General features: G+C 37.2%; 1 protein-coding gene across 32 annotated transcripts in view; it reads right to left on the bottom strand.

The window, feature by feature from the left end:
* PKHD1 (PKHD1 ciliary IPT domain containing fibrocystin/polyductin) overlaps positions 1-23,671 on the bottom strand; it is a 513,811-nt gene that overhangs the window by 222,480 nt on the left and 267,660 nt on the right. For 31 of the 32 annotated variants that reach the window (XR_015722268.1, XR_015722269.1, XR_015722271.1 and 28 more), the window contains one exon: positions 8,340-8,477. The exons of the other annotated variant lie outside the window; for it this stretch is intronic. Coding sequence is in view for 22 of the 31 variants with exons in the window: in XM_087857019.1 (XP_087713145.1) it covers positions 8,340-8,477 (138 nt within the window). In the remaining 9 variants the exon portion in view is untranslated. The remainder of the gene's footprint in view (positions 1-8,339; positions 8,478-23,671) is intronic. 32 annotated transcript variants of the gene reach the window in all.

Below are 23,671 nucleotides of genomic sequence, written 5' to 3'. Positions count from 1 at the left end.
CACAGCACAGTATCAGAAGTCTACTATGCACTAGGTACTTTGGTTACAAAATGTCTGAAGAAGCCTATCATCTAATATACAGAAGGCATTCATGAAAACATACCATTTCATAACAATAAAATGAATATAATAGTGAAAATATGAACTAGTGAATGGACCAGAAAAAAAGACACTGAAACCTAGTAAATGAAATCAGGAAGTACTCACAATAAAGATAGTCCTTAGGCACTGGCTTCAAGTATGGGTATTTAAGGTAACTAAAATAGCCTCTAAGCCTGATCCTGGTCTTTGTCAGCTAGGAGACCTGGAAACAAATCAGGAATCTTATCTGTCTTGCTCACTGCTGAGTACTCAAGTCCCAGGAAGAATTTCTGGCACAGAGCTGGCATTCAATGAAAGAGAGAGAAAGGGAAGGAAGCAGGAAGGGGACAGAACCAGGGATAAATCTATAAATAAAACTTTGGAAAAATCATCATATCAGAGAAATTATCTTCTCCTTAATATTTACTAATTTGCCACATTTTATCATCCAAAAGAAAGTTATTCATGAAAGCATATAAAGATTTCATGATCACTCTTAATGCGGATGACTGTTCATTTTTAAACATGAGATTTAATATGTTTAATTGCACTTAAGATTATACTAAAGCCAAAAAAAAAATGAAGTTGTTAAAGAATAGGTAAATGGTATTGAACTCATTAAAAGTTACTGTCCCTCAAATAATTTGTTGAAATTTTTCTTTGTTCCACATTCAAAATAACATTTTATATTAAAACCATACTGGACAGCCATTATAAAAAAACAAAAACAAAAAACCAAAATAAGATGGCCAATTTCCTTTCCTACTTTCTTTGCTTTCTCTGCTATACCTTATATTAATGACCACTCTCTCTTTCTTATAAACTGCCTCCTGTGTTTCAAGATATTCTTTTCTTATCATTTCATTTTCCTTCTACTTACACCACTGTTTCTTTTCCATCCTCCATCCTGAGCTCAGCTTCCTCTACCACCCTTAAAAGGCTGGTGCTCCTCCAAATTTTAACCACTTATGCACTCCACTGAAATCCAGTTTTGAGGGGTATGAGTCTATGTTTTCAACAAACAACTGTAAGGGCTTCCTATGTGCCTGACACTATGCAAGCACTTTAATAAATACTCACTCAATTAATTCTCGTAAAACTCCATGAAATAAGAACTATAATTATTCCCATTTTGGAGGTAAGGAAACTGAGGCAGACGTAGATCCTGTAACTTACCTATAGTCACTCAACTAAAAAGTGGTAGAAAGGTAATTCTATCCTCGCACTACCATCAACCCAGATCTCCCAACCTGAAATGTGGAATGTATTCTAAGCAACTCCTTCTCACCTCACATCAAAATTGCCACTAGGTTCTAGTGATTTCTTACACCCTCAGTATTTCTGCAATTCATTTTTTCTTTTTAATTCCAATGCCTTAGTCCATTCCTTTTCTCTCCTGAAACACCTCAACAGCTTCTCACATTTCACTGTGCCCCTTCCAATACACCATCCACACTGCCAGGAGTGATCTTTCTAAGACCAAATTTAATTATGTCACTTCCCTACCTACAACTATCCAGTGACTACCCACTCACTGCCTTCATGATAAAATCCAAACTCCTGGGGTGCCTGGGTGGCTCAGTCATTAAGCGTCTGCCTTCAGCTCAGGGCATGATCCCAAGGTCCTGGGATCGAGCCCCACATCAAGCTCCCTGCTCCGCTGGGAGCCTGCTTCTTCCTCTCTCACTCCCCCTGCTTGTGTTTGCTCTCTCACTGGCTGTCTCTCTCTCTGTCAAATAAATAAATAAAATCTTTAAAAAAAAATCCAAACTCCTTAACGTAATGTATAAGTCCAAGAAGCTTCACCAGCTACCACCATTCTATAAATCCTGCAATTCAGACTATTCCCTACAATTTTCGGAAGGTATAATGCGTTTCCACAAAGATGTGCCTTTTCAGATCTCTTCCTCTATTTTTAAGTGCCCTTCAGGTTGGGAGATGGGACTCTTCCAATTATGTTATTACTTGTTTGTCTCCACTATTTTACTGAGACATCTCTTGCAAACTAGGGTTGGTGACTAATATTTCTGTACATCCAACTTCTCCCATGGTACTTGGCGAACAATAGGCAATGAGCAAACACATGATGAATGAAAGAATGGACACACAGATGAAATACTTCAAGCTTATCCCAAGTGTTTTATCAGATTAATGAGACAATTGCTGAATGAAGAATGAAATTGAGTTTGCCATTTGTGATACAGCTATAACCCTCTAAGCAAAGCTATGATCTTAAAGTTCCCTTCTAATTCCATAGCACTCTATCTTTCTACTCTACTAAAAGTCACTTGATACCTCTTGCCAGCACCAGTTGACTTAAAAGCAGGACCACCATATAATTCCACAATGTTAGGACTTGGATCAGATGGCATCAGACAGCAAACATACTCTGGCAGTGCTCTGTGCCAATGTCCACATCTATTAAGTCTGTTTACTAACCAGTCTTATTATTTATTTCATGTTGGGATTTCTTTAGGGTGTGGTAGAATTAGACAGATGGGTTGAAAGTCTTCCTTCAGGCATAATACACATAAAATTGGGCAGATGGGTTCCAGTAATCAACCTTTAGGCCTAGAACACATGGACAAAGCAGGGAGAAAAATAATACACCATTGTCTACTAATAGCTAAAAATACAGTTGGGAATGGACAAATTATAAAGTAAGATTTAAAATGTATAAATCAAAACCGGAAAGTTTCTGTGTCACTTCCCTTCAAAGTACATTTTTTCAGGCAACAAGTTTTTATTATAGTGATAAGTGAACTCAGAAGCCTAAAAAACAACTTATAAATAAAAGACTAATCTTAGCAATAGATGTCAACCTGAAATACATTTTCTAGTCAGAAGAACAAGGTTCAGTTTTATTAAGTGCTTCTCTCAGTTAGCTGAATGAGGATTTTATAGGCTATTAAATAAATGAGCAAATGATATTAATCTGGGAGGAAAAGATCAGAAACTAAAAGGATTTCCCCACTGTGGAAAAATGGATTGAAATGATAAAATAAAGAGATAAACAAAAAGTATCACACTTAGATCCCCTAAAACTCAGGGGAAAACAAAATAATCCTTACACAAGTGGACAATGTAGAGATATGAAAAGAATAGGAATTAGAGTTGACAATATAGTTGGCAGGACCAACAGCATGAAGAGTTGGACAGAGATGTTAGTTTAATGTCTGACTGTATTAATAAAAGGATGGTATATATTATGGTAGCTGGAAGCTGATTGTGCTGGAGAGCTTCTGTTGACACCTCCATTTCCACACTCTGCCTTTCTTTTCTCTGCTCAGTTCCCCAGGATGCTGTTGACCTACACGTACTATATCAACTTCTCCTTTCCTCTGAGCTCAGGTTTAGCCAAATGACAGAACAAGCAAGAGATAAGGGAGTAAAGAAAGTGAGATTAAGGTATTTTTCCCCATAGGTCTTTTCCTGTACCGAGTGAATCCCAGATACACAAAAGGTCATGGCACTATCTGGCAATCACGTCCACACATCCCCCCCCCATCTCTAATCCCAGCAATGTCTTCCTTTTCTCACTCCTTTAAAGCAAGGGGTAGTAAGGATGCTCTACTCTTACTAGCCTTAGGGAAGTCCCCATGCCATTTGGATTTTTTGTGAATATTTCCTTCATTAACATCTCCTCAAGTTGTCCAATTCAGTATGGCGCCTATTTCCTTCAAGCACCCTGACAGGTAAATTTCACCAAATACCTATAACATGCCAAGCATGTAGAAAGAGCTGTTATTTTTAATGGTTTTAACATCCCTCCAAGGAAGTTTCTATTTTGCCACATATTTACTGATGAGTAAATGGATGTGTCCAGAGGGTGATTTGCTTAAGGTCAAACAGCAAGTAGGTAACCAAGCTGGATTTGATCCCAAGCCATTTGACTTAGAGCCCATGCTCGTCACTATACTCATTTTACTCTGTTCAGAGTAAGTCAGGGTCCACCCAGGAAAAGTTCTTTCCCTCTGGCTTCATACTCTCAGAGGAATTGAACAAAGTGGTGTTTAAAGGCAATGTTAGAGAGTGTGAGGGATCTCATAACTCAGATATGTGAAGTGAGTGCAAATTTGTAAAATCCGTCTGAAAAGTAATTTGACAACATGTATCAAGGACCTTAAAACATGCACTTATCTGAACGGAGAAGAAATACAAAAACAACCATAAAACAAGTAGCAAAATGGCAATGCCTACATACCTATCAATAATTACTATGAATGCAAATGGACTAACTGGTCCAGTCAAAAGACACGGAGCGATGGAATGGTTTAAAAAGCAAGACCCATTTATATGCTATCTACAAGAGACTCATTTCAGACCTAAAGACACATGCAGATAGAAAGCGAAGGGATAAAAAAACATTTATTGTACAAATGGAAGTGAAAAGAAAGCCAGGGTAACAATACTCATATCAGACAAAACAGACTTTAAAGCAAAGCCTATAACATGACACAAAGAAGAACACTACAAAATCATAAAGGGAACAATCTAATAAGAAGATATAACAATTGCAAATATTTATGCACCCAACATGGGAGCATCCAAATACATAAAGCACTTATTAACAAATATAAAAGAAGTAATCAATCGTAGTAAAATAATAGAAGTTATTTTTACACCCCATTTGCATCAAATGGATACATCATCCAAACAGAAAATCGACAAGGAAACAGTGGCTTTGAATGACACATTAAATTCACAGATGGATCTAACATATATTCAGAACATTCCATTCTAAAACAGCAGAATACACATTCTTTGCAAGTACACATGGAACATTCTCCAGAATAGATCACACAATAGGCCACAAATCAAGTCTCAACAAGTTCAAAAAGAGTGAAGTCATAGCATGCATCTTTTTCAACCATAATGCTATGAAACTAGAAATCAACCACAAGAAAAAATCTGGAAAAAGCACAAATACATGAAGGTTGTATAACATTCTACTACTCAATAAATGGACCAACTGAGAAATCAAAAAGGAAATCAAAAAATACATGGAGACAAATGAAAATGAAAGCATAATGGTCCAAAATATTTGGGATGCAGCAAAAGTTATTCCAGGAGGGAAGTTTATAGCAATATAGGCCTACCTCAAGAAGCAAGAAAAATCTTAAATAAAAACCTAGCCTTACACCTAAATGGAAGTAAAAAGAACAAAAAACAAACCCCAAAACCAGTAGAAGGAAGGAAATAATAAAGATTAGAGCAGAAATAATCAAAATAGAGACTAAAAAAACAACAGAACAGATCAATGAAACCAGGAGTTGGTTCTCTGGAAAGATAAAAAAAAAAATTGATAAGGCTTTAACCAGACTCTTCAAAAGAGAGAGAGAGTGAGAGAGAGAGAGAGAGAGAGAGAGAGAGAAGACACAAATAAACAAAACCAGAAATGAAAGACGACAAATAATAACCATCACAGAAGTCCAAAGTTTACTAAGAGAATATTATGAAAAATTATATGCCTACTACATGCCAACAAATTGGACACAACAGAAGAAATTGATCAATTCACAGAAACGTATAACCTCCCAAAACGGAATGAGGAAGAAGTAGAAAATTTGAACAGAACAATTACCAGCAATAAAATTGAACCAGCTATCAAGAAAATCCTGATAAGCAAAAGTCCAGAAGCAGACGGTTTCACAGGTAAATTCTATGAAACATTTAAAGAAGAGTTAATGCTTATTCTCAAACTATTCCAAAACAATAGAAGACAAAGGAAAGCTTCCAAATTCATTCTATGAGGTCAGCATTACCCTGATACCAAAATCAGATAAAGGTACTACAGAAAAAGAGACTATAGGCCACTATCTCTGATAAACACTGATGCAAAAATCCTCAACAAAATATTAGCAAACTGAATCCAACAATATATTTTAAAAAATCATTCATCATAATCCACTGGGATTTATTCCTGGCATGCAAGGATGGTTCAGTATTTGCAAATCAGTCAATGTGATACATCACATCAACAAGAGAAAGAATAAACATCATATGATCATTTCAATAGATGCAGAAATAACATATGACAAAGTACAAGATCCATTCATGATATAAACCCTCAACAAAGTAGGTTTAGAGGGAACATACCCCAACATAAAAAGGCCATAGATGAAAAAAAAACACAGCTAGCATCATACTCAATGATGAAAAACTGACAGCTTTTCCCCTGAGGTCAGGAACAAGACAGTGATGTGCACTCCCACCACTTTATTCAACATAGTATTGGAAGTTCTAGCCATAGCAATCAGAAACAGAGAGAAATAAAAAGGCACCCAAATTGGTAAGGAAGAAGTAAGACTTTTACTGTTTGCGGATGTCATGATACTCTGTATAGAAAATCCTAAAGACTCCACCAAAAAACTACTAGAGCTGATAAATGAATTCAGTAATACAGCAGGACACAAAATCAATATACAGAATTCCATTGTATTTCTATACACTAATAATGAAGTAGTGGAAAGAGAAATTAAGAAAACATTCCTATTTATAATTGCACCAAAAATAATGAAATACCTAGGAATAAACAATCAAGGAGGTGAAAGACCTATACTCTGAAAACTATAAAATAATGGTGAAAGAAACTGAAGACGACACAAAGCAATGGAAAGATATTCCATGCTCATGGATTTAGAGAACAAATATTGTTCAAACGTCCACATAACCCAAAGCACTCCCCACATTTAATGCAATCTTTATCAAAATACCAACAGCATTTTTCACAAAACTAGAACAAATAATCCTAAAATTTGTATGGAACCACAAAAGACCCTGAATAGCCAAAGCAATCTGGAAAAAGAACAACAAAACTGGAGGTGTCACAATCCCAGATTTCAAGAAATACTACAAAGCTGTAGTAATCAAAAAAGTATGGTACTGGCACAAAAACAGACACATTGATCAATGGAACAGAATAGGGAGCCCAGAAAAAAACCCATGATTATATGGTGAATTCATCTTTGACGAAGCAGGAAAGATTATGCAATGAGAAAAGGACAGTCTCTTCAACAAATGGTATTGGGAAAACTGGACAGCTACGTGCAAAAGAATGAAAATAGACTGCTTTCTTACACCATACACAAAAATAAACTCAACAAGGATTAAGGACCTAAATGTGAGACCTGACACCATAAAAATCCTAAAAGAGAGCACAGGCAGCAACCCCTTTGACATAGGCCATAGCAATATATTTCTAGTTATGTCTCTTGTGGCAAGGGAAACAAAAGCAAAACTAAACTATTGGGACCACATCAAAATAAAAAGCTTCTGCATAGCAAAGGAAACAATCAACAAAACTAAAAGGCAACCTACTAAATGGGAGGAGATATTTGCAAATAACATATCTGATAAAGGGTTAGTATCTAAAATATATAAAGAACTTATAAAACTCAATACCCCCAAAATGAATAATCCAATTAACGAATGGGCAAAAGACATGAACAGACATTTTTCAAAAAAAGACAAACAGATTCTTACCCATAGAGAACAAACTGGTGGTCACCAGAAGAGAGGTAGGTGGGGAGATGGGTAAAGCAGGTGAAGAGGATTAAGAGGACACTTATCATGATGAGCACTGACTAATGTACAGGATTGTTGCAACACTGTATCATACATCTGAAACTAATATAGCACTGTTAACTATACAGGAATTAAAAAAATTTTTTTGAAGAATTTATTAATTTATTTTAGAGAGAAAGAGCATAAGCAGGGGGAGTAGCAGAGGGAGAGGGAGAAGCGGACTCCCTGCTGAGCCGGGAGCCAGATGCAGGGCTTGATCCTAGGACCCTGAGCCGAAGGTAGATGCTTAACCGACTGAGCCACCCAGGTGCCCTGGAATTAAAATTTTTAAAAAAGTTTTGGAACTAGACAAAGGTAATTGTCTCACAACAATTGATAAATTGTTCCTTCTGAAAGACTAAGCCATAGGTAAATTCTTGTACAAAGGACCAAAGGCAGAATTGATCTGTGGCCTGCAGGGAGCCAGGAGCCCTGCCATGAGCAGCAGCATGGGAACCCTAGGGCCAGAAGTATGGCCTGATGACAGCAGGTGGACATGAGAATGACCCATCAAAGTCACCTCTGTGTTGTCTAAAGCTTGTAGAGGAGAAACTTTCCTAATTAACTTGCCCCTTCCCTTAACCCTCCCTAAACTCCATTAACCAACCTGCTGGATGATACCACCATTTTCCAAGGCCTTTCTCACAGAGTTAATTCCCACTGGGCTCCCAATCGTTGTGCCCTGTACTTACCAGCTTTCAACTCCCCGCCTGCAATGACCATGCACGCCACACTCAGAACATTGCTTCTGTATACAGGGAATTCTAATGTCCCCATCACATAAAGGCCTTTGAGGAATGGAAGATTTGTATCCACAAGGACAGTCCTGTCTGCGGAAGAAAAGGAAATTGCTCAGACACATAAGCAAAACAAGAATCGCCTTCTCTCCTCCAGTGATTTACGCGGGGGATCTCCAGGCAATTCAGGAGATGCTTACATTGCTACCCATGCCAGGACAGGTGTAGCAACTAGAAGAACAAATAGTTTGTTAAAGACTAGGTCTTAATAAGGACACAGGAGGAAAAAAAAAAAAAAACACATGATTAATACATTCTTCCACTGCCCCACAAACCAAGTGTTATGGCCAAAAGGTGTGTTTATGCTCCAAACCCCCAAACCTATGTATTTTATTTCTTATTTTTTAGAGGGTGGGGAGGGGCTGAGAGAGAGGCAGAGAAAGAGAATCCTCAAGCAAACTCCCTGCTGAGCACAGAACCCAATGCAGGGATCGATCCCATAACCCTGAGATTATGACCCAAGTTGAAATCAAGAGTCAGATGCTTAACCAACTGAGCCACCCAGGCACACACACCCCCTCCCCTGCGCAGGCTTACTTAGTGCAAATGCACTAAAGGTTCCCTATCCAATGTCCCTTCCCTTCACTTTGGCTATAGTTTCCAGGACGTAGGGAACCACAGATATGGCCCCTGAAGTCAGATTATTTGGATGTGAATCCCAGCTCTGTCACTTATTAACTGTGTGAACCAACACCTTTATCTCTTTGTCCCTCAGTTATCTAATCTGTAAAATGGGAATAATAAAAATACCTGCTTCATTCATAGGGTTTTCGTGAGGGTGAAATGAGTTCATAGATCTAAAGCGCTTACACGGTACTAGTAAGTCATTCTCAACCTACTGATTTAGAGAGACATTTGTGTTTCCCAATTTATGTTTCTACCACATAGAGCAAAGATCAGGCTTGTGCTCAAGAAATGCTGGGTATTTTCATTACCGGTACTGTTGTCAATTAGTCTGGCATGCTTGTAGAATTCATTGGACAACTTAAAACCATTGTTCTTCATCTCCCCTTTCATAAAGTTTCCATATAACTTCAGGAGAAAGGAAACATAGATTTTTGTCTGAATGTAACAATAGGGCAATACGTGAATAAAAATTCTCATTTAAAACAGTAAATATTTCATGTATGCCAAAGTATTAAGCGTTATTTTCTGAGGCTTAGTAGTAATTCAACACAAATTAAAGAACTCAAATAAATGTTTCTGCCTGAATTCAAGTACTGTAATCACTGACACATGTAAAGGTTTTAAGGAATTTTGTTAACATAATCTCATGGCTCATTCCAGGAAACAGCATACCCTGCTGTTCTTAAGGACCTGCCCTCCAAATTAACATCTCAGAGGTTGTCTTTCCGAGTCCCCAACTATTCCCTAGCTATAAGACTGCCACACCCTCCTGTGGCAGAGACTCTAGGGTTTTAAACCAACTATTTCCCTTTTCTCTTGGGTTCACAGTTAGACCATCTTTTCTAGCCTCTTTTTTTTTTTTTTAAGATTTTATTTATTTATTCGACAGAGATAGAGACAGCCAGTGAGAGAGGGAACACAAGCAGGGGGAGTGGGAGAGGAAGAAGCAGGCTCACAGCGGCGGAGCCTGATGTGGGGCTCGATCCCAGAATGCCAGGATCACGCCCTGAGCCGAAGGCAGACGCTTAACCGCTGTGCCACCCAGGCACCCCTTCTAGCCTCTTTTGTAGTTAGGCGAAGCCACATGATTGAATTGTAGTCAATAAAGTGTAAGCAGAATTAAAGTGTGACATCTGTAGGCCTCCAGCATACACTTTCTCCTCTCCCTTGTCTCTCAGTTGGAGAGGAGAACAATGGTTCTCAAGGTATGGCTGTGGCCCAACTGCATCAGCGCCACCCACTCACCCACCAGAATCGACCCAAGGTCTAGCTCTGCTGGGAAGACATTTCCTGTCTTCTCCCCTTTGGACCCACCACTCCCCCCACGGAAATCTCTCTACCTCCTGATAACATAACATTAAAACATTTTATTATAATTTTATCCATAATTAGTATATGTAAGGAGGTAACTGTCACTCGGCTGTTCCTCAGTGTAATTGTGACTTTCTCACCCACTGTAACTTTCTTAGGGGAAGCAACCGTCCATTTTTAAAAATTCCTAATGCTTACTGTGACATTAAAGATAAAGTTGTTAAATAAATGTTGCCCAGATCTGCCGAGTTTATTAAATTCAAGAGCACATTAGTAAGTAATACAAAATGAACAAACAGGCTAAACAGATAAAAATAAATATATATTTCAATTTCATCTCAGGTACTTTAAAAACATTCAAACAAAAGAGTGAAATACCTAGAGAATGTTCTAGGTTTAATACACATTTTGTGAGTTCATGAGTTTTATATGATTTCAAAAGCAAGACAGAAATTATTTCAAGTCAGCACCTTAAAAAAAAAAAAAAAAACAAGAGTTCTACACCGATGGCATTTCTTCCAACCTATGGCACAAACTACCAACGTTTGGCTGCTGGGCCTGATTGTACATAATGATTAAATTGCTTCAAAAACTATTTTCTCTCATTCACGGAGTACTCACGCACATAAAAGCATGATATTAGGCTTCTTTTTAACAAACTTTATCAGGTAAAATATGACAATAACACAGAATCTAAAGTTTTCCTTTTGGTCTTCATCACATATCCTTCTTAGAAGAAATTTTTCCTTTCAGTTGCCTTATCCACTCCAAATATACCAACAAATTTCACACAAATCATAGACAGCCTAACTCTTGTAAGCTCCATGAGAATAGAGACTATAGCTATGATTCTCACTTTTATTTTCTGAGGAACTGGAACTATAGATACTCAGAAATAACACCAAAGAACACACACAGACACACACAGACACACACACACCCTGCATGTAAAATCTAATAGGTATTCGAGGGGAAGTACAGGATGAAGACAAGAGTAGAAACATTGTTCTTATTGCTTTCTGTGCCACCTTCCACTTTGAAATTTCCTGTCTAGGGGCTCCTGGGTGGCTCAGTCAGTTAAGCATCTACCTTTGGCTCAGATCATGATCCCATGGTCCTGGGATCGAGCCCCATATCAGGCTCTCTGCTCAGCAGGGAGCCCACTTCTCCCTCCCCCCCTGCCTTCTGGTGCTCTCTCTCTATCAAATAAATAAATAAAATGTTAAAAAAAAATGAATGAAATTTCCCGTCTATTCACCTTTTCTTCTTTCTTTTCCTTCCCCATGATGTGCCAAATCTTGTTGGGTGGTGGGAAATCAGCCATGAGTAAGACATGGGTCCTATCATCAGGTGACGATAGATAAAAAAATAAGTACAATGTGGTATACTTGAAATGATAATACAGTTGACCCTTGAGCAATATGGGTTTGAACTGCATGGGTCCACTTATACACGGATTTTTTTTTTTTTTTTGTAAATACAGTACAGTACTTACTGCAAATGTCCTTTATCTTCCTTATGATTTTCTTTTCTCCAGCTTACTTACTGAAAGACGACAGTAGATAATATATGTAACATACAAAATACATGTTAATCAACTGTTTATGTTATTGGTAAGCCTTCTAGTCAACAATAGGCTATTACTAGTTACATTTGAGGGGGTCAAAAGTTATATAAAGATTTTTGACTGCACAGTGTAGGGGATCAGAACCCTAACTCCCATATTGTTCAAGATCAATGTATATTTTTTCATTATATAGAGGTTGACCTCATCTTTTTTCCCAACTACTTCAAAATGGAAAGTCTATTAATGTGCCTAATAACAAAATTCTGCTAAGATGAAAGAAACATATGCCCTATAAATATTTCTTTTTTTTTTTTTTTAAAGATTTTATTTATTTATTTAACACAGATAGAGACAGCCAGCGAGAGAGGGAACACAAGCAGGAGGAGTGGGAGAGGAAGAAGGAGAGGAGCCTGATGTGGGGCTCGATCTCACAACGCCGGGATCATGCCCTGAGCCGAAGGCAGACGCTTAACCGCTGTGCCACCCAGGCGCCCCGCCCTATAAATATTTCTATAAGGGAATTTTCATATCACAGTAACAGAGACTACAGCTATCATTGCAAGTAACAAAGGGAGAAAAATTCATTCCAATATAGTCTCCACAGCAAATCAGCTGCAGGTCCAAACTGACCAACCCTCAACTATAATGACAGCTTGTAGTAGACGTTTCTCTCCTCCAGGTGTGGAAAATTAGGATCAGTATGCCACTTTCGCTAAGTAGCCTCATTTCCATGAAATTCCTCAAAACATTTCAGGAAAAAAATCACTCAGAAACAGTTATTTATACAACCCACTTAAAAACATAAATGATAGACCACCTCTAAAACGGTGGCCTGATGCTTTTCATCCTGCCTTGCTTTGACCAAGGCTGTTCCATCCTACTCTGTCAGTGACCAATCTATCCTACTTGAGAGAATGAGCACGGGCATATGGAGGGAACCATCTGGAATTTCTGTTGCTTGATGGGAGGCTGATAGGGGAACAGATCTGGGGAGAGACTCCAAAAAGAATTAACAAGTACCAGATGTAATTAAAGACTGCTTTTTCCCCCCAAAGGAGCTCAGGACCAGCCTTGGGGTGGCACCTCTTGGTTCCGAATTATACCCCCTTTCCACTTGTTCATCTATCAAGCACTAAACATCCCACCATCTTTATTTTAGCATCTTTTGCCAAGCAGTGTTTTTTTTTTCCCCTTAAAGAGTTGTATTTTGACAATAATAAGGACAAAGCCTTAAAAATAATATCTGGAAAGTTAACGCTAAGGAGGAATCACCTGAATTTCCCCATGTATCAAATATACCAACAACAAAGAGGCTTTAGTCTTCTGTAAATGCACTAGCTCCCTTATGACCAGAAAGCCTGAACCAAATCAAAAGGCAGATGTCTCTGACAGAGGGCTAGGGATTCTTTTGTATTGGGACTAATCTGGTTACAAGGCATTCCGTATCATTTCAACACTAGATTTAAACTCATTTTTTTTTCACAGCAAAGTCAGGGAATCAAGGTCACTATTGTGCAGCATTCCAAGGGTCTGACACTTGTCTAAATCCTGTAGAAATGAGATCAAGGGCGAAGGGCACAGATCCTGGGAATAATGATGGGGTCACATTAACAGGCATAATTTAGGGCAGACCGGCCCACTGCTTCTATGGTATTCACTGTATCAGGCCCCATAACTTAGGTGGTGAAGACAGTTTCCATTACAACCCTGCTATTGTCAAAAACACAGCTTACAACCAACTTTGGACATAGCTCAGACTTCTGAGGGAGCGTGATGGCATGCAAGGGCAGAGCAGGACATACAAGGACTATTTGTGGGCTTGTCATTTTCCTGTACCTTCCATAATTAACAATTAAACACAATTGTTTCTACATTCAGCCTGACCCACAATACTTTCCCATAAATATATGCACAAATGGAGAAGTAAGTTTTAATGCCATTTGAAACAGTAATTTGGTGGTGTTTTCTTTCCTTTGTAGTCTTGCTTAACTTTTGGTGAATCCAACAATTTATCCAATAGTCTGTCTATACAATTTATGAGAATGGCTGGCACACAAAAAAGGTACTCTTAAAATAGAATGGGAATTCTCATACGTAAATAGTTCACAGAGATGAAAGTTTAGTGTGGTTGAAAATTAGTGTCAAAACTGGGGATGTACTGTATGGTGACTAATACAACAAAATAAAAATTATTTTAAAAAATTAGTGTCAAGTAGCCTAATTTACACAGATGATGGTATTCGTTTATCAAGAATTCATTCTATTGTAGAAAAGGCAGAACAAAGAAGAGCTAGAAGGTAAAGATGCATTCTTTCTATAACGAAATTCTTTTCAAAGAGCTGGTAACTGTATAGCCTGCCTTTTTATCAAATCCACACAGGTGGTTTCTTTATTCTACTCTGCCTATCATTTTCTTTCAAACTGGTCTTAAAAATAGGCAGAAGAGGCAGTTTTCAAAGTGCCCAGAGGCACATGATTCAAGACTGAAAGCCAGCTTCCTTAACACCTTGAAGAAAAGCCATCTGTCTGTCTGCCTGCCTGTGGGCGAGGTGGGAGGGGTGGGGAGCTTGGGGGAGGGGCAGTTTTAACTTTGGATAATAAATCCGCATCCCACGCCCCGTGTACACTCTCTCTGTCTTTCTCAGTCACATACAGACATGCATAACTCTCATAGTAGAATCAACATTTTAAATTATGATATTTTAATTGATCAATAAAATGTTTAACATACAATGTTTATCTCTTCCTCTAGTCTATACCATCTGTTCTTCAAAAATATTTTGAATCTATTTAATAGGAAGGTCTTTAAGTAAAATTACCAACTGTATCAGATCAATCCTCTGAATCCCAAATTCTGAAAGGAAAATGCCAGAAGGTGCTGCTGTTTTCATAAGAATAGAAAAGAATCTGTGCCTTCTCTCATTCCAGGCTTTCTTTGTTTTATTTTTTGAATCTTCGGATGGTGTTGCGCTGCTCTTCTCTCCATTAGACCTCAAAGAATTCAGAGTGACCAACTTGGTGGTGTCTTTTTTTAAAAAACAACTTTAATATTAAAAAATATTGGTATATAATCAACATACGAAAAATATGTATATGTACATATTTCATGTATACAACTTAATGAGTTTGGAGATAGGTACATAACCATGTACCCATCATCCTAAATCTACCCATTCTTTCCAAAAGTTTCCTCCCACCCTTTTCATTTATTATATTATTATTATTTTGTGACAAGAACACTTAGCCTAAGATCTACCTTCTGAGCAAATGTTTGAGTATATAACACAGTATTGTTTCCTGTGGGCAGATCTCTAGGACCTGTTCATCTTCAATAACTGAACTGTGTACCCTTTGGCTATCACCTCCCCATATCCTCCTCCTCCCAGTTCCTGGCAATCACTCCATTAAAAAAAAAAAATAGGTTAGTGAGTGAGATCTCGTATGTAGAATTTAAGAAACAAATCAATCATAGGGGAAAAAAAGAGAGAGGCACACCAAGAAACAGACTCTTAACTTTAGAGAACAAACTGATGGTTACTAGAGGGGAGGTGGGTGGAGGGATGAGTTAAATAGGTGATGGGGATAAAGGAGCGCACTTGCTGTGATGAGCACTGGATGTTGTGTGGAAGTGCCGAATCCCTAAATTGTACACCTGAATCTAATATTACACTGTATGTTAACTAACTGGAATTTAAATAAACATTTTCTTTAAAAAATTTTAAAAATTTTAAAATGGACAAAGGAACTGACTAAACATTTCTTTAAAGAAGACATACAAATAAACAAGTAATAGTAAAGTGTGCTCTATATCACTAATTAATCATCAGGGAAATGCAATCAGAACCACCATGAGATATCACTTCATATCTGTTAGCGTGACTTTCATCAAAAAAAAAAAAAAAAAAGACAAAAAACCCAAAACAAAGATAACAAGTATTGGTAAGGGATTAAAGAAAAGGGTACCCTGGTGCACTATTGGTGGGAATGTACTTGGCACAGCCACTCTGGAAAACAGTATGGAGCTTCCTCAAAGAATTAAACGACCCTATGATAGTAGGGTAGAGGTATCGACCCAAAAGAAATGACAGCAGGTTCTGAGAGAGCTATCTGCATTCCCATGTTCATTGGTGTTGCCATTTGAAACAAGGTCCATGGTGCTCTGGTTGCTTTGATGTCTTGAGTCTCAAAAAGAAATCTAGACCTTGTAATCTCCAGAAGACCTAAAAGTGAAAAGTATACCTTTTGAGAAACATGAGGTCAGATTTAAACTATAGTTTGGCTTTATCCACGTAATTTTATTACCTCTATAGATCATTGATGAATCTATACTAACCATAAGTTTGAGGACAAAATCCCTCTTCAGTCATTATGGTGAATGATCCATATATATGTGGAAGGGCATAAACTGGTAGCTCTCAGGCAATGGAATCATTACATTTTTACATGTTACAATTAGTGTCAAAGCCAAGGACACACAGATCTTATTTTCCTGTGGGGTTTTTTATTCATTTCCTTAAGAAAAATAATGAGACCAATTGCTAGTTAACAAATATATTTTCACACTTTAACCCTGAAGAAAAAAAATGAATACCCATAAAATAAATGATTTGTTCCTGAAAGAGGCTATTCAGGCATAGGCCCATGTAGCAAACATTCTATTCAGTGAGTTTATTTCCCCCATCAAATATTTTTTTATTTGAAAATAAATACTCTCTTTCTGTCTCTGCTTGACCTGAGAGAAGGCAATATGTCCAGAACAGGGTGAGATTTTCATTTTTTTAAAGTTATTTTTTTTCTCCAGCTTTCAATTGCTGCTTCTAACTGGGAAAAAAAACCCAAAACAAAACAAAACAAAAAACCCAAATCCTAAAACATTACTAAATTTCTTAAAGAAAGATATTTATATCCTCTTTGTTTAAAAAAATTATATCTATTATTGCATAAATCCATAATTAATGCTTAAGAGAGAGCTTAGACTATAGTACCTGACTAATAAATATTGAGAAAATAACCTCTATTCTACATTTTAATATGTTGTATCAAAATTTATATTTTTTGGACAAACTAGTCTATGAATTATTTTCTAAATTCATAAAGTGCTTATATTCTATATAAATATAAAAATTACTTCTGTAGACACTTTCACTGTTCTCAACACTCCCATAGTTTCCATGGTTACATTTAAATTCCCAAAGCCTTTAAGAATGTTTAATAAATTCCAATAAATAATTGTATTTATTTAATGCAGAGTTCCTGCTTGAAGTTTCCAAAATAAGTTCCTTTACCCTTGAATTCAAATACTGTCCCAGAGACCATGAAGTTTCCTAGAACTTTTACTCACAATGCTAAGTATTTCAATAACAATATCCAGATCTTATAATCTCTGCCAAAAACCCAATGCTCTATAATATCTCCATGGTGCCTGGCAAAGGTACTGAAATCCCCATCTTTAGAGCTAATCCCCTGTTTAATCCAGGGTACCTAGAAGTTCCTAAGAGAAGAATGATATGTAAAGAAAAGCGTTTTTATTGATCAATACATATATTCATTCGTCCATTCATTCAATTAGCAAATATGATCCAGTGGCCTTGCCAGATACTGACCCCTGCCAAAGAAACAAATATAAATAAAACAAGGCTCTCAGTCCACATAGAGGAGTGAATATTTTCATAAGATTGATGAGGAAGCAGTAGATCTGAATCATTTTTAGTATTTATTTCTGATACCCTCCAAAATAATCACGGCAAGGCCCCGGTAATGTTTCAAAGTAAGGAAGACTGCATCTGTTTCCCTCTTCCTTCTAGTGCCCATCCATCCCTGAGCACTCAATGCCCTCATCTGCTCATAACTCCCTAATGGCGAGAATCCCCCTGATGTCCCCATCTACCTACACTGCACACATACCCGGGGTCTAAGTGGTTCTGTAGTTTCAGTCACTTCTCAACTGTGCCCTCATTCTCTCCAGGCTCCCTTCACTGATACCTGACGAATAAAGAATTAGTGTAGGACAAATACACTGGCTGATTCATCTATTACTATTTGCCCCAAAAGCAAACTGGTACAATGGAACATTCACCAGATTGCAATCCAGACAGACCAAAGTTGGAATCCTAAATAAGCCTTCCCTTCCTTGAAAAAATTGCTTAGCTTCTCCAATTTTCTGTTCCTCAAGTGCAAAAATAAGAGACATAATACCTCATGGAGGTGATAGTAAGGATTAGATGAAATGCCACATATAAAAGTATTACAGTGTTTGGCACATAACAGGCATAAAATGATTAGCTATTGCCTGTTTTCATATCCGATAGATATTTTTGAGTATCCACTATATACCAGTTGCTCTGTTGTTTGGTGAGCCAGAGAGGCATAGGTCCTTGCTCTCATGAAACTTAGAATATTTTAGAGAAAATTGACATTGAACATAATCACCCACGAATAGCTGCATAGCACAAACTGTGCTAAATGATAAGAAGAAAACTGCATGAAGCTATGGGGATAGCATGCTCTAGAGGGAGAAAGTAGTATACATGAAAAGTGAGAGATGGGAAAGAGCCCCATAAATTAAAAAGACTGAAAAGCAGCAGGAGTGCCTGGACTATACAATCTGGAGGAGAGCCATGAGAGTTGGGAACACAAAGGTAGGTGAGCAAGCTGATCAAGCAGGATTTTGGAGGCTCTGTAACAATTGGAGACTTTAGGGGTGCCTGGGTGGCTCAGTCGTTAAGCGTCTGCCTTTGGCTCAGGGCATGATCCCAGCATTCTGGCATCCAGACCCACATGGGGCTCCCTGCTCAGCAGGAAGCTCGCTTATGCCCCTCCCACTCCCCCTGCTTGTGTTCCCTCTCTCGCTGCCTCTCTGTCAAATAAATAAATAAAATCATAAAAAAAAAATTGGAGACTTTATCCTAAGAATGACATTAAGCCAGGAAAGGCTTGTAAGCAGGGGGATTACATATGCAATTCATAAATTAAAAAGATCACTTTGGCTTCAGTAGAGTGGAAGAGGGCAAGAGTGGCAGGAGGGAAATAAGAGGGATTCCAGTGATTCACACAAGAGGTGATAATGCATTGAGTAGGGTGGTGAGAGGAGAGATAAGAAAGGCAGACAGATTTGAGAAATAGCTAGGAACAGAATATACAATATTGGTTGAAGTGTCAAGAACAACTCAAAGCAATCAATAGTGGAAAATGATACCAGGTCCTGGAATGGGAAAAGCTAGAGGAGGAGCAAGTTGTCAGCTGGGAATGGCAGCCTTGGGGGCAGAAGAGGATATATAAAGAGGATTTTCTCCGGGTTATTCTTGTTTGAAATACCTTTAAGTCATCCCAGTAGAGATTTCATGTTGGCAGTTGGACATATGGGTCTGATACTTGGAAAAAGCAAAAAGATTTCACTGGCTTCCAATGCTGTCTTTAGGTTGACAACTATCAAATTTATGTTCTCAGGAATTACCAAGGGAGCAAAGACAGAATGAGGAGAGAATAGCCAGTATCTAGAAGTCAATGAGGGCTCAAGGGACTCATTTTAATCATACATACATAAAAAGATGCATGTGTGCTGCTAGAAAGTAAGCTGAAGGAGGGAAAGCCTGCAGACAGGGAGAGAAAAGAGACACCTGAGGTACCTGGAAAGCAAGACTGGCATCAGATGCAAAGGACACCAGGTGACACTGACCTCTGAGAGAAGGTAAAGTCCTTTCTCCATTAGAACAGGAGGGAAGATAGAAACACGTGCAATCTACATGTACCCACCTCCTTTCAAGAAGAAACTGAGGGTTGGTACAAAGTGTAAAAACGAAATACCCTGGAAAAACGGTGAAGTTAGGACACACCTTCAGCTTGCCTCTAAATCAGATAAAACATTCAACTCCACTGCCAACAACCAATCAGGGAGGACCTCTACTACAAAGTTCTTTGTGTGAAATAAATCTATATAGCAGGGCGTTGGGCTTAGTATCTCCCTAAGAAACTGTGTTACCTTAACAACATCTGAAGGGGATTCTTTTTAAAGTAATTGATGAGAATTAATACATAGAGATGAGTGACTGCTATATAAATACACGGAATTATCAATGTGATTAATGCAATGGAATTAATAGACATCCACATATCAAACCAAACATATATTTTATATATGGGGTCTTTTTAGCCATCCGTCCATTCTCAAAAAGAGACTGGTTCCATACTACAACATGGGTGAACCTTGAAAACATTATACAAAGTGTAAACAGCCACTGTATAATTTCATGTATATGAAATTCTAGAATAGGCAAATCCATAGAGACAGAAAGTAAATTGGTGGTTGCTTGGGGCTGGGAAGGATAGAGGGATTAGGGAGTGGTTGCTAAGGGGTACGGGTTTGGTTTGGGTTTTTTTTTTTTTCTGGGTAATGAAAGCGTTCTAAAACTGATTACAGTGATGATTGCACAACTCTATAAATATACTAAAAGTCATTGAATTGTACACTTTAAATGGATGAATTATATGGAATGTGAATTATGCTTCAATAAAACTCTCAAAAAATGAAGACATAATTAACGTAATACAATGGAAAAATCTTCAAATAATATCTTTTAAAAGAAGGTACCACACAGTTTATAATATGCTATCATTTAGGTAAAGGAAATGGTTAAGGAAAACTATATGTATATATGTGTAATTTAAATTTTTTTGTATATGCAGAATATCTCTGGAAGGATACCCAAGGAATTAGTAACATTGTTGTTTTTAGGAAATGAAACTAGACAGAAGACAGGATGAAGGGAGAATTTCCAATGAATATTTTTTGTGCGTTTTTTTTTTGAATGGTGAACAATGTGAATGCACTATTTTAAAACATTTTAAAAATTATAACCAAACTAAAAATAAACTGGTAATATCTTTATTTGCTATAGGCTAAATTGTAGTCGTGTATGTGTGTATGTATGTGTCTGTGTGAGAGAGAGATAGAGGGAGAGGGAGAGAGATTGAGAGAGTCTTTTCTTGAATTCTCTTCTTGTCTTTGCCAGACTTATAATTTTTTTCCACTGCTACCAATGTCTTGAGGAAAAGAGTTAGCTATGCAGTCTCTTACTTGACTTGCCCTTTTTGGCTTTCCATTTCTAGTGTCCTTAGTTTACATTTTGGTATGTAGTGCTCCTTTCCCATTTATTTCCATTTTTGCCACTTTTACGTTTGGATATTTGTGAAATGCTTCCTATTGCTGAGTAACTGTGAATACAGGAAAATTTTGACTCTGCCACTGGGATTGGAGTTTTGTACATTTTAATTTGTTCTGATTTCAGTTTTTGCTTGATAAATTAATATTTGGACAAAACCAAACTGTAATACCTTGCAAAGATTACACTGCTCTTCAGAAAATTCTCCATATTGCATTTTTACTCACCCAGAGTCACTGGAGACAATTTAATAAAACAAGGACTCATGGGTAGGCAAATAAGGAATTGTAAACACAAACATAAACAGAGAACCATAAAAGAGAGATACCAAATAATCAATAATCAATTTAATAATGCCAAGAACCAATACTAAAAGACACAAAATAGAGCAAATAGAAGGATCCAGTTTGAGCATATTTCCAGAGATATTTTAGAAACTATATCCGTGAAAAAATAAAAACAAATTAGATATATGGTACTTTAAAAATTATCATACATCATTTTTTATTGAAGTATAATAAACATATAGTGTTATATCATCAACAAAATTTTTTTAATCAGTAGACTGAGTAAATAGTACAATGGATAGTGCTAGAAGTTTAAATTCAAAATCAAGCTCATAGATTCTACCCAAAACAAAAACAGTAAAAAGATAGAAAATAGGGAGGTGGGGGAAGATTATAAAACATACTAATATACCCTAAAGTCTTAACATCTATCTATTTACATGTTTCAAAGGGGGAAAAAAGCAAAATATCAGGAAGAAAAACCATTAAGAAAATAATTTACCATGGTCAAAGAAAAATATATCCTCATAATAAAATAGTTGAGTAAGAGAAAATCCTTTAAGTTTTCCAAAGATTAAAACAAATTACCTACAAAAACTAAAAACCAAATGGATTTCAGTGTTGTGTGCTAGAAAACAATGGACAACATCATCAAAGTTCTTCAGTTGTTCCATGAATGAATTACTAGAAGACATGTATCAGCAAACAAAAAGTAAATCCAGAAAAGAGGAAGATGTGGGATACAAAAAAGGTAGTATGCAGAGAATCAAGTATAAATTACAGATTTCTAACTGTTAATGTATAATGTTAATAATGTAAGTTTCGATTAAAACCTCATCTATAAAGTGTGGATAATAATCATACATATCCAAAATATCTAATAAGGTTATTAGGAGGATAAGAATGTCAATGTATAGGGGCACCTGGGTGGCACAGCGGTTAAGCATCTGCCTTCAGCTCAGGGCGTGATCCCGGCGTTATGGGATCAAGCCCCACATCAGGCTCCTCTGCTATGAGCCTGCTTCTTCCTCTCCCACTCCCCCTGCTTGTGTTCCCTCTCTCGCTGGCTGTCTCTATCTCTGTCAAATAAATAAGTAAAATCTTTAAAAAAAAAAAAAAAGAATGTCAATGTATAAAGCACATATATAGCAAACGGCAAGTATTCATTAAGTGCTAATTTTTATAATCTCCGTAATCTGTGCTAATCTGGGAGCCAAAAAAGATACTACATCTTTTTAAAGATTTTATTTACTTATTTGAGAGAGAGAGAGAGAGAGAGAGCACAAGCAGGGAGGAGAGGGAGAGGCAGGTTCCCTGCCAGCAGGGAGCCCGATGCGGGGCTTGATCCGAGGGCCCTGAGATCATGACCCGAGCAGAACGCAGACGCTTAACTGACTTGAGCCACCCAGGCACCCAATATCTATCTTTTTTTAAATTAATATTCTCCTGATTAGTAGTAAGGTTCAGAATTTTTTTGTGTTTTTTGGTCATTTTGTTCATTTCTCTGTGCCCACCATTAGTGTTTTTCTTCATTCAGAAAAAATTCATAGGATTTCTTCATATACTGTAATAATATATATTGTCATGTACTGTGTATTGCAAATAGTTTGTCCTCATGGCTTGAATTTTAGCTTTGCTTACAATTTCTTTGATCATAGGGAAGTTTTTAATTTTTTGTAAACAAATTTTTCCATCTTTTCTTTTCCTGCATCTAAAGTTTCCTCTGTCTTGTTCAGGAAGGCCTTACACAGAATATAAGCAAGAATACAAAAAAATAATCTCCAATATTTCCTTTCAATTCCTTTATATTTAATATAGGGCTTTTTCATTTAGCCTGAATGATATAGCTTGATAATAGAACATGAATTTTTTTAACATATGGGCAGATAATTTTTCCAACATTGTTTACTGAAATTTAGTCTTTCCCCACGGTTTTAAAAAGCCATCCTAATCACCAAGTAAATTCTCCTGTATCCATGGATCTGTTTCTGGACTTTATTTTGTTTCGTTCACTTCCAGCTGTTCTGTCAATACCACACCACCCTGATTGCTGGGCTTTATCTAGAATAAGCCTCCACAAATTAACCTCCTCTTAAAAAATTCTTGCCTATTGTTGTCTATTTATTTCTTCCTAAAAATGTTATAATCACCTTCTCCCATTCTATTTTTTTAAAAAACTAGCTGCAATTCTAACTGGAACCACTTGAATTTCTAGATTCATGTAAAAGGGAATCTCTGTAATAGTATTTTCCTGTACTGGTATGTCGTTCTACTTAC

The sequence above is a fragment of the Ursus americanus genome, chromosome 29 (genome assembly GCF_024610735.1).
Source record: "Ursus americanus isolate L20-20 chromosome 29, mUrsAme1.1.p, whole genome shotgun sequence".
Taxonomy (NCBI): Eukaryota; Metazoa; Chordata; class Mammalia; order Carnivora; family Ursidae; genus Ursus; species Ursus americanus.
This window is presented reverse-complemented; position numbering and strand designations above follow the sequence as displayed.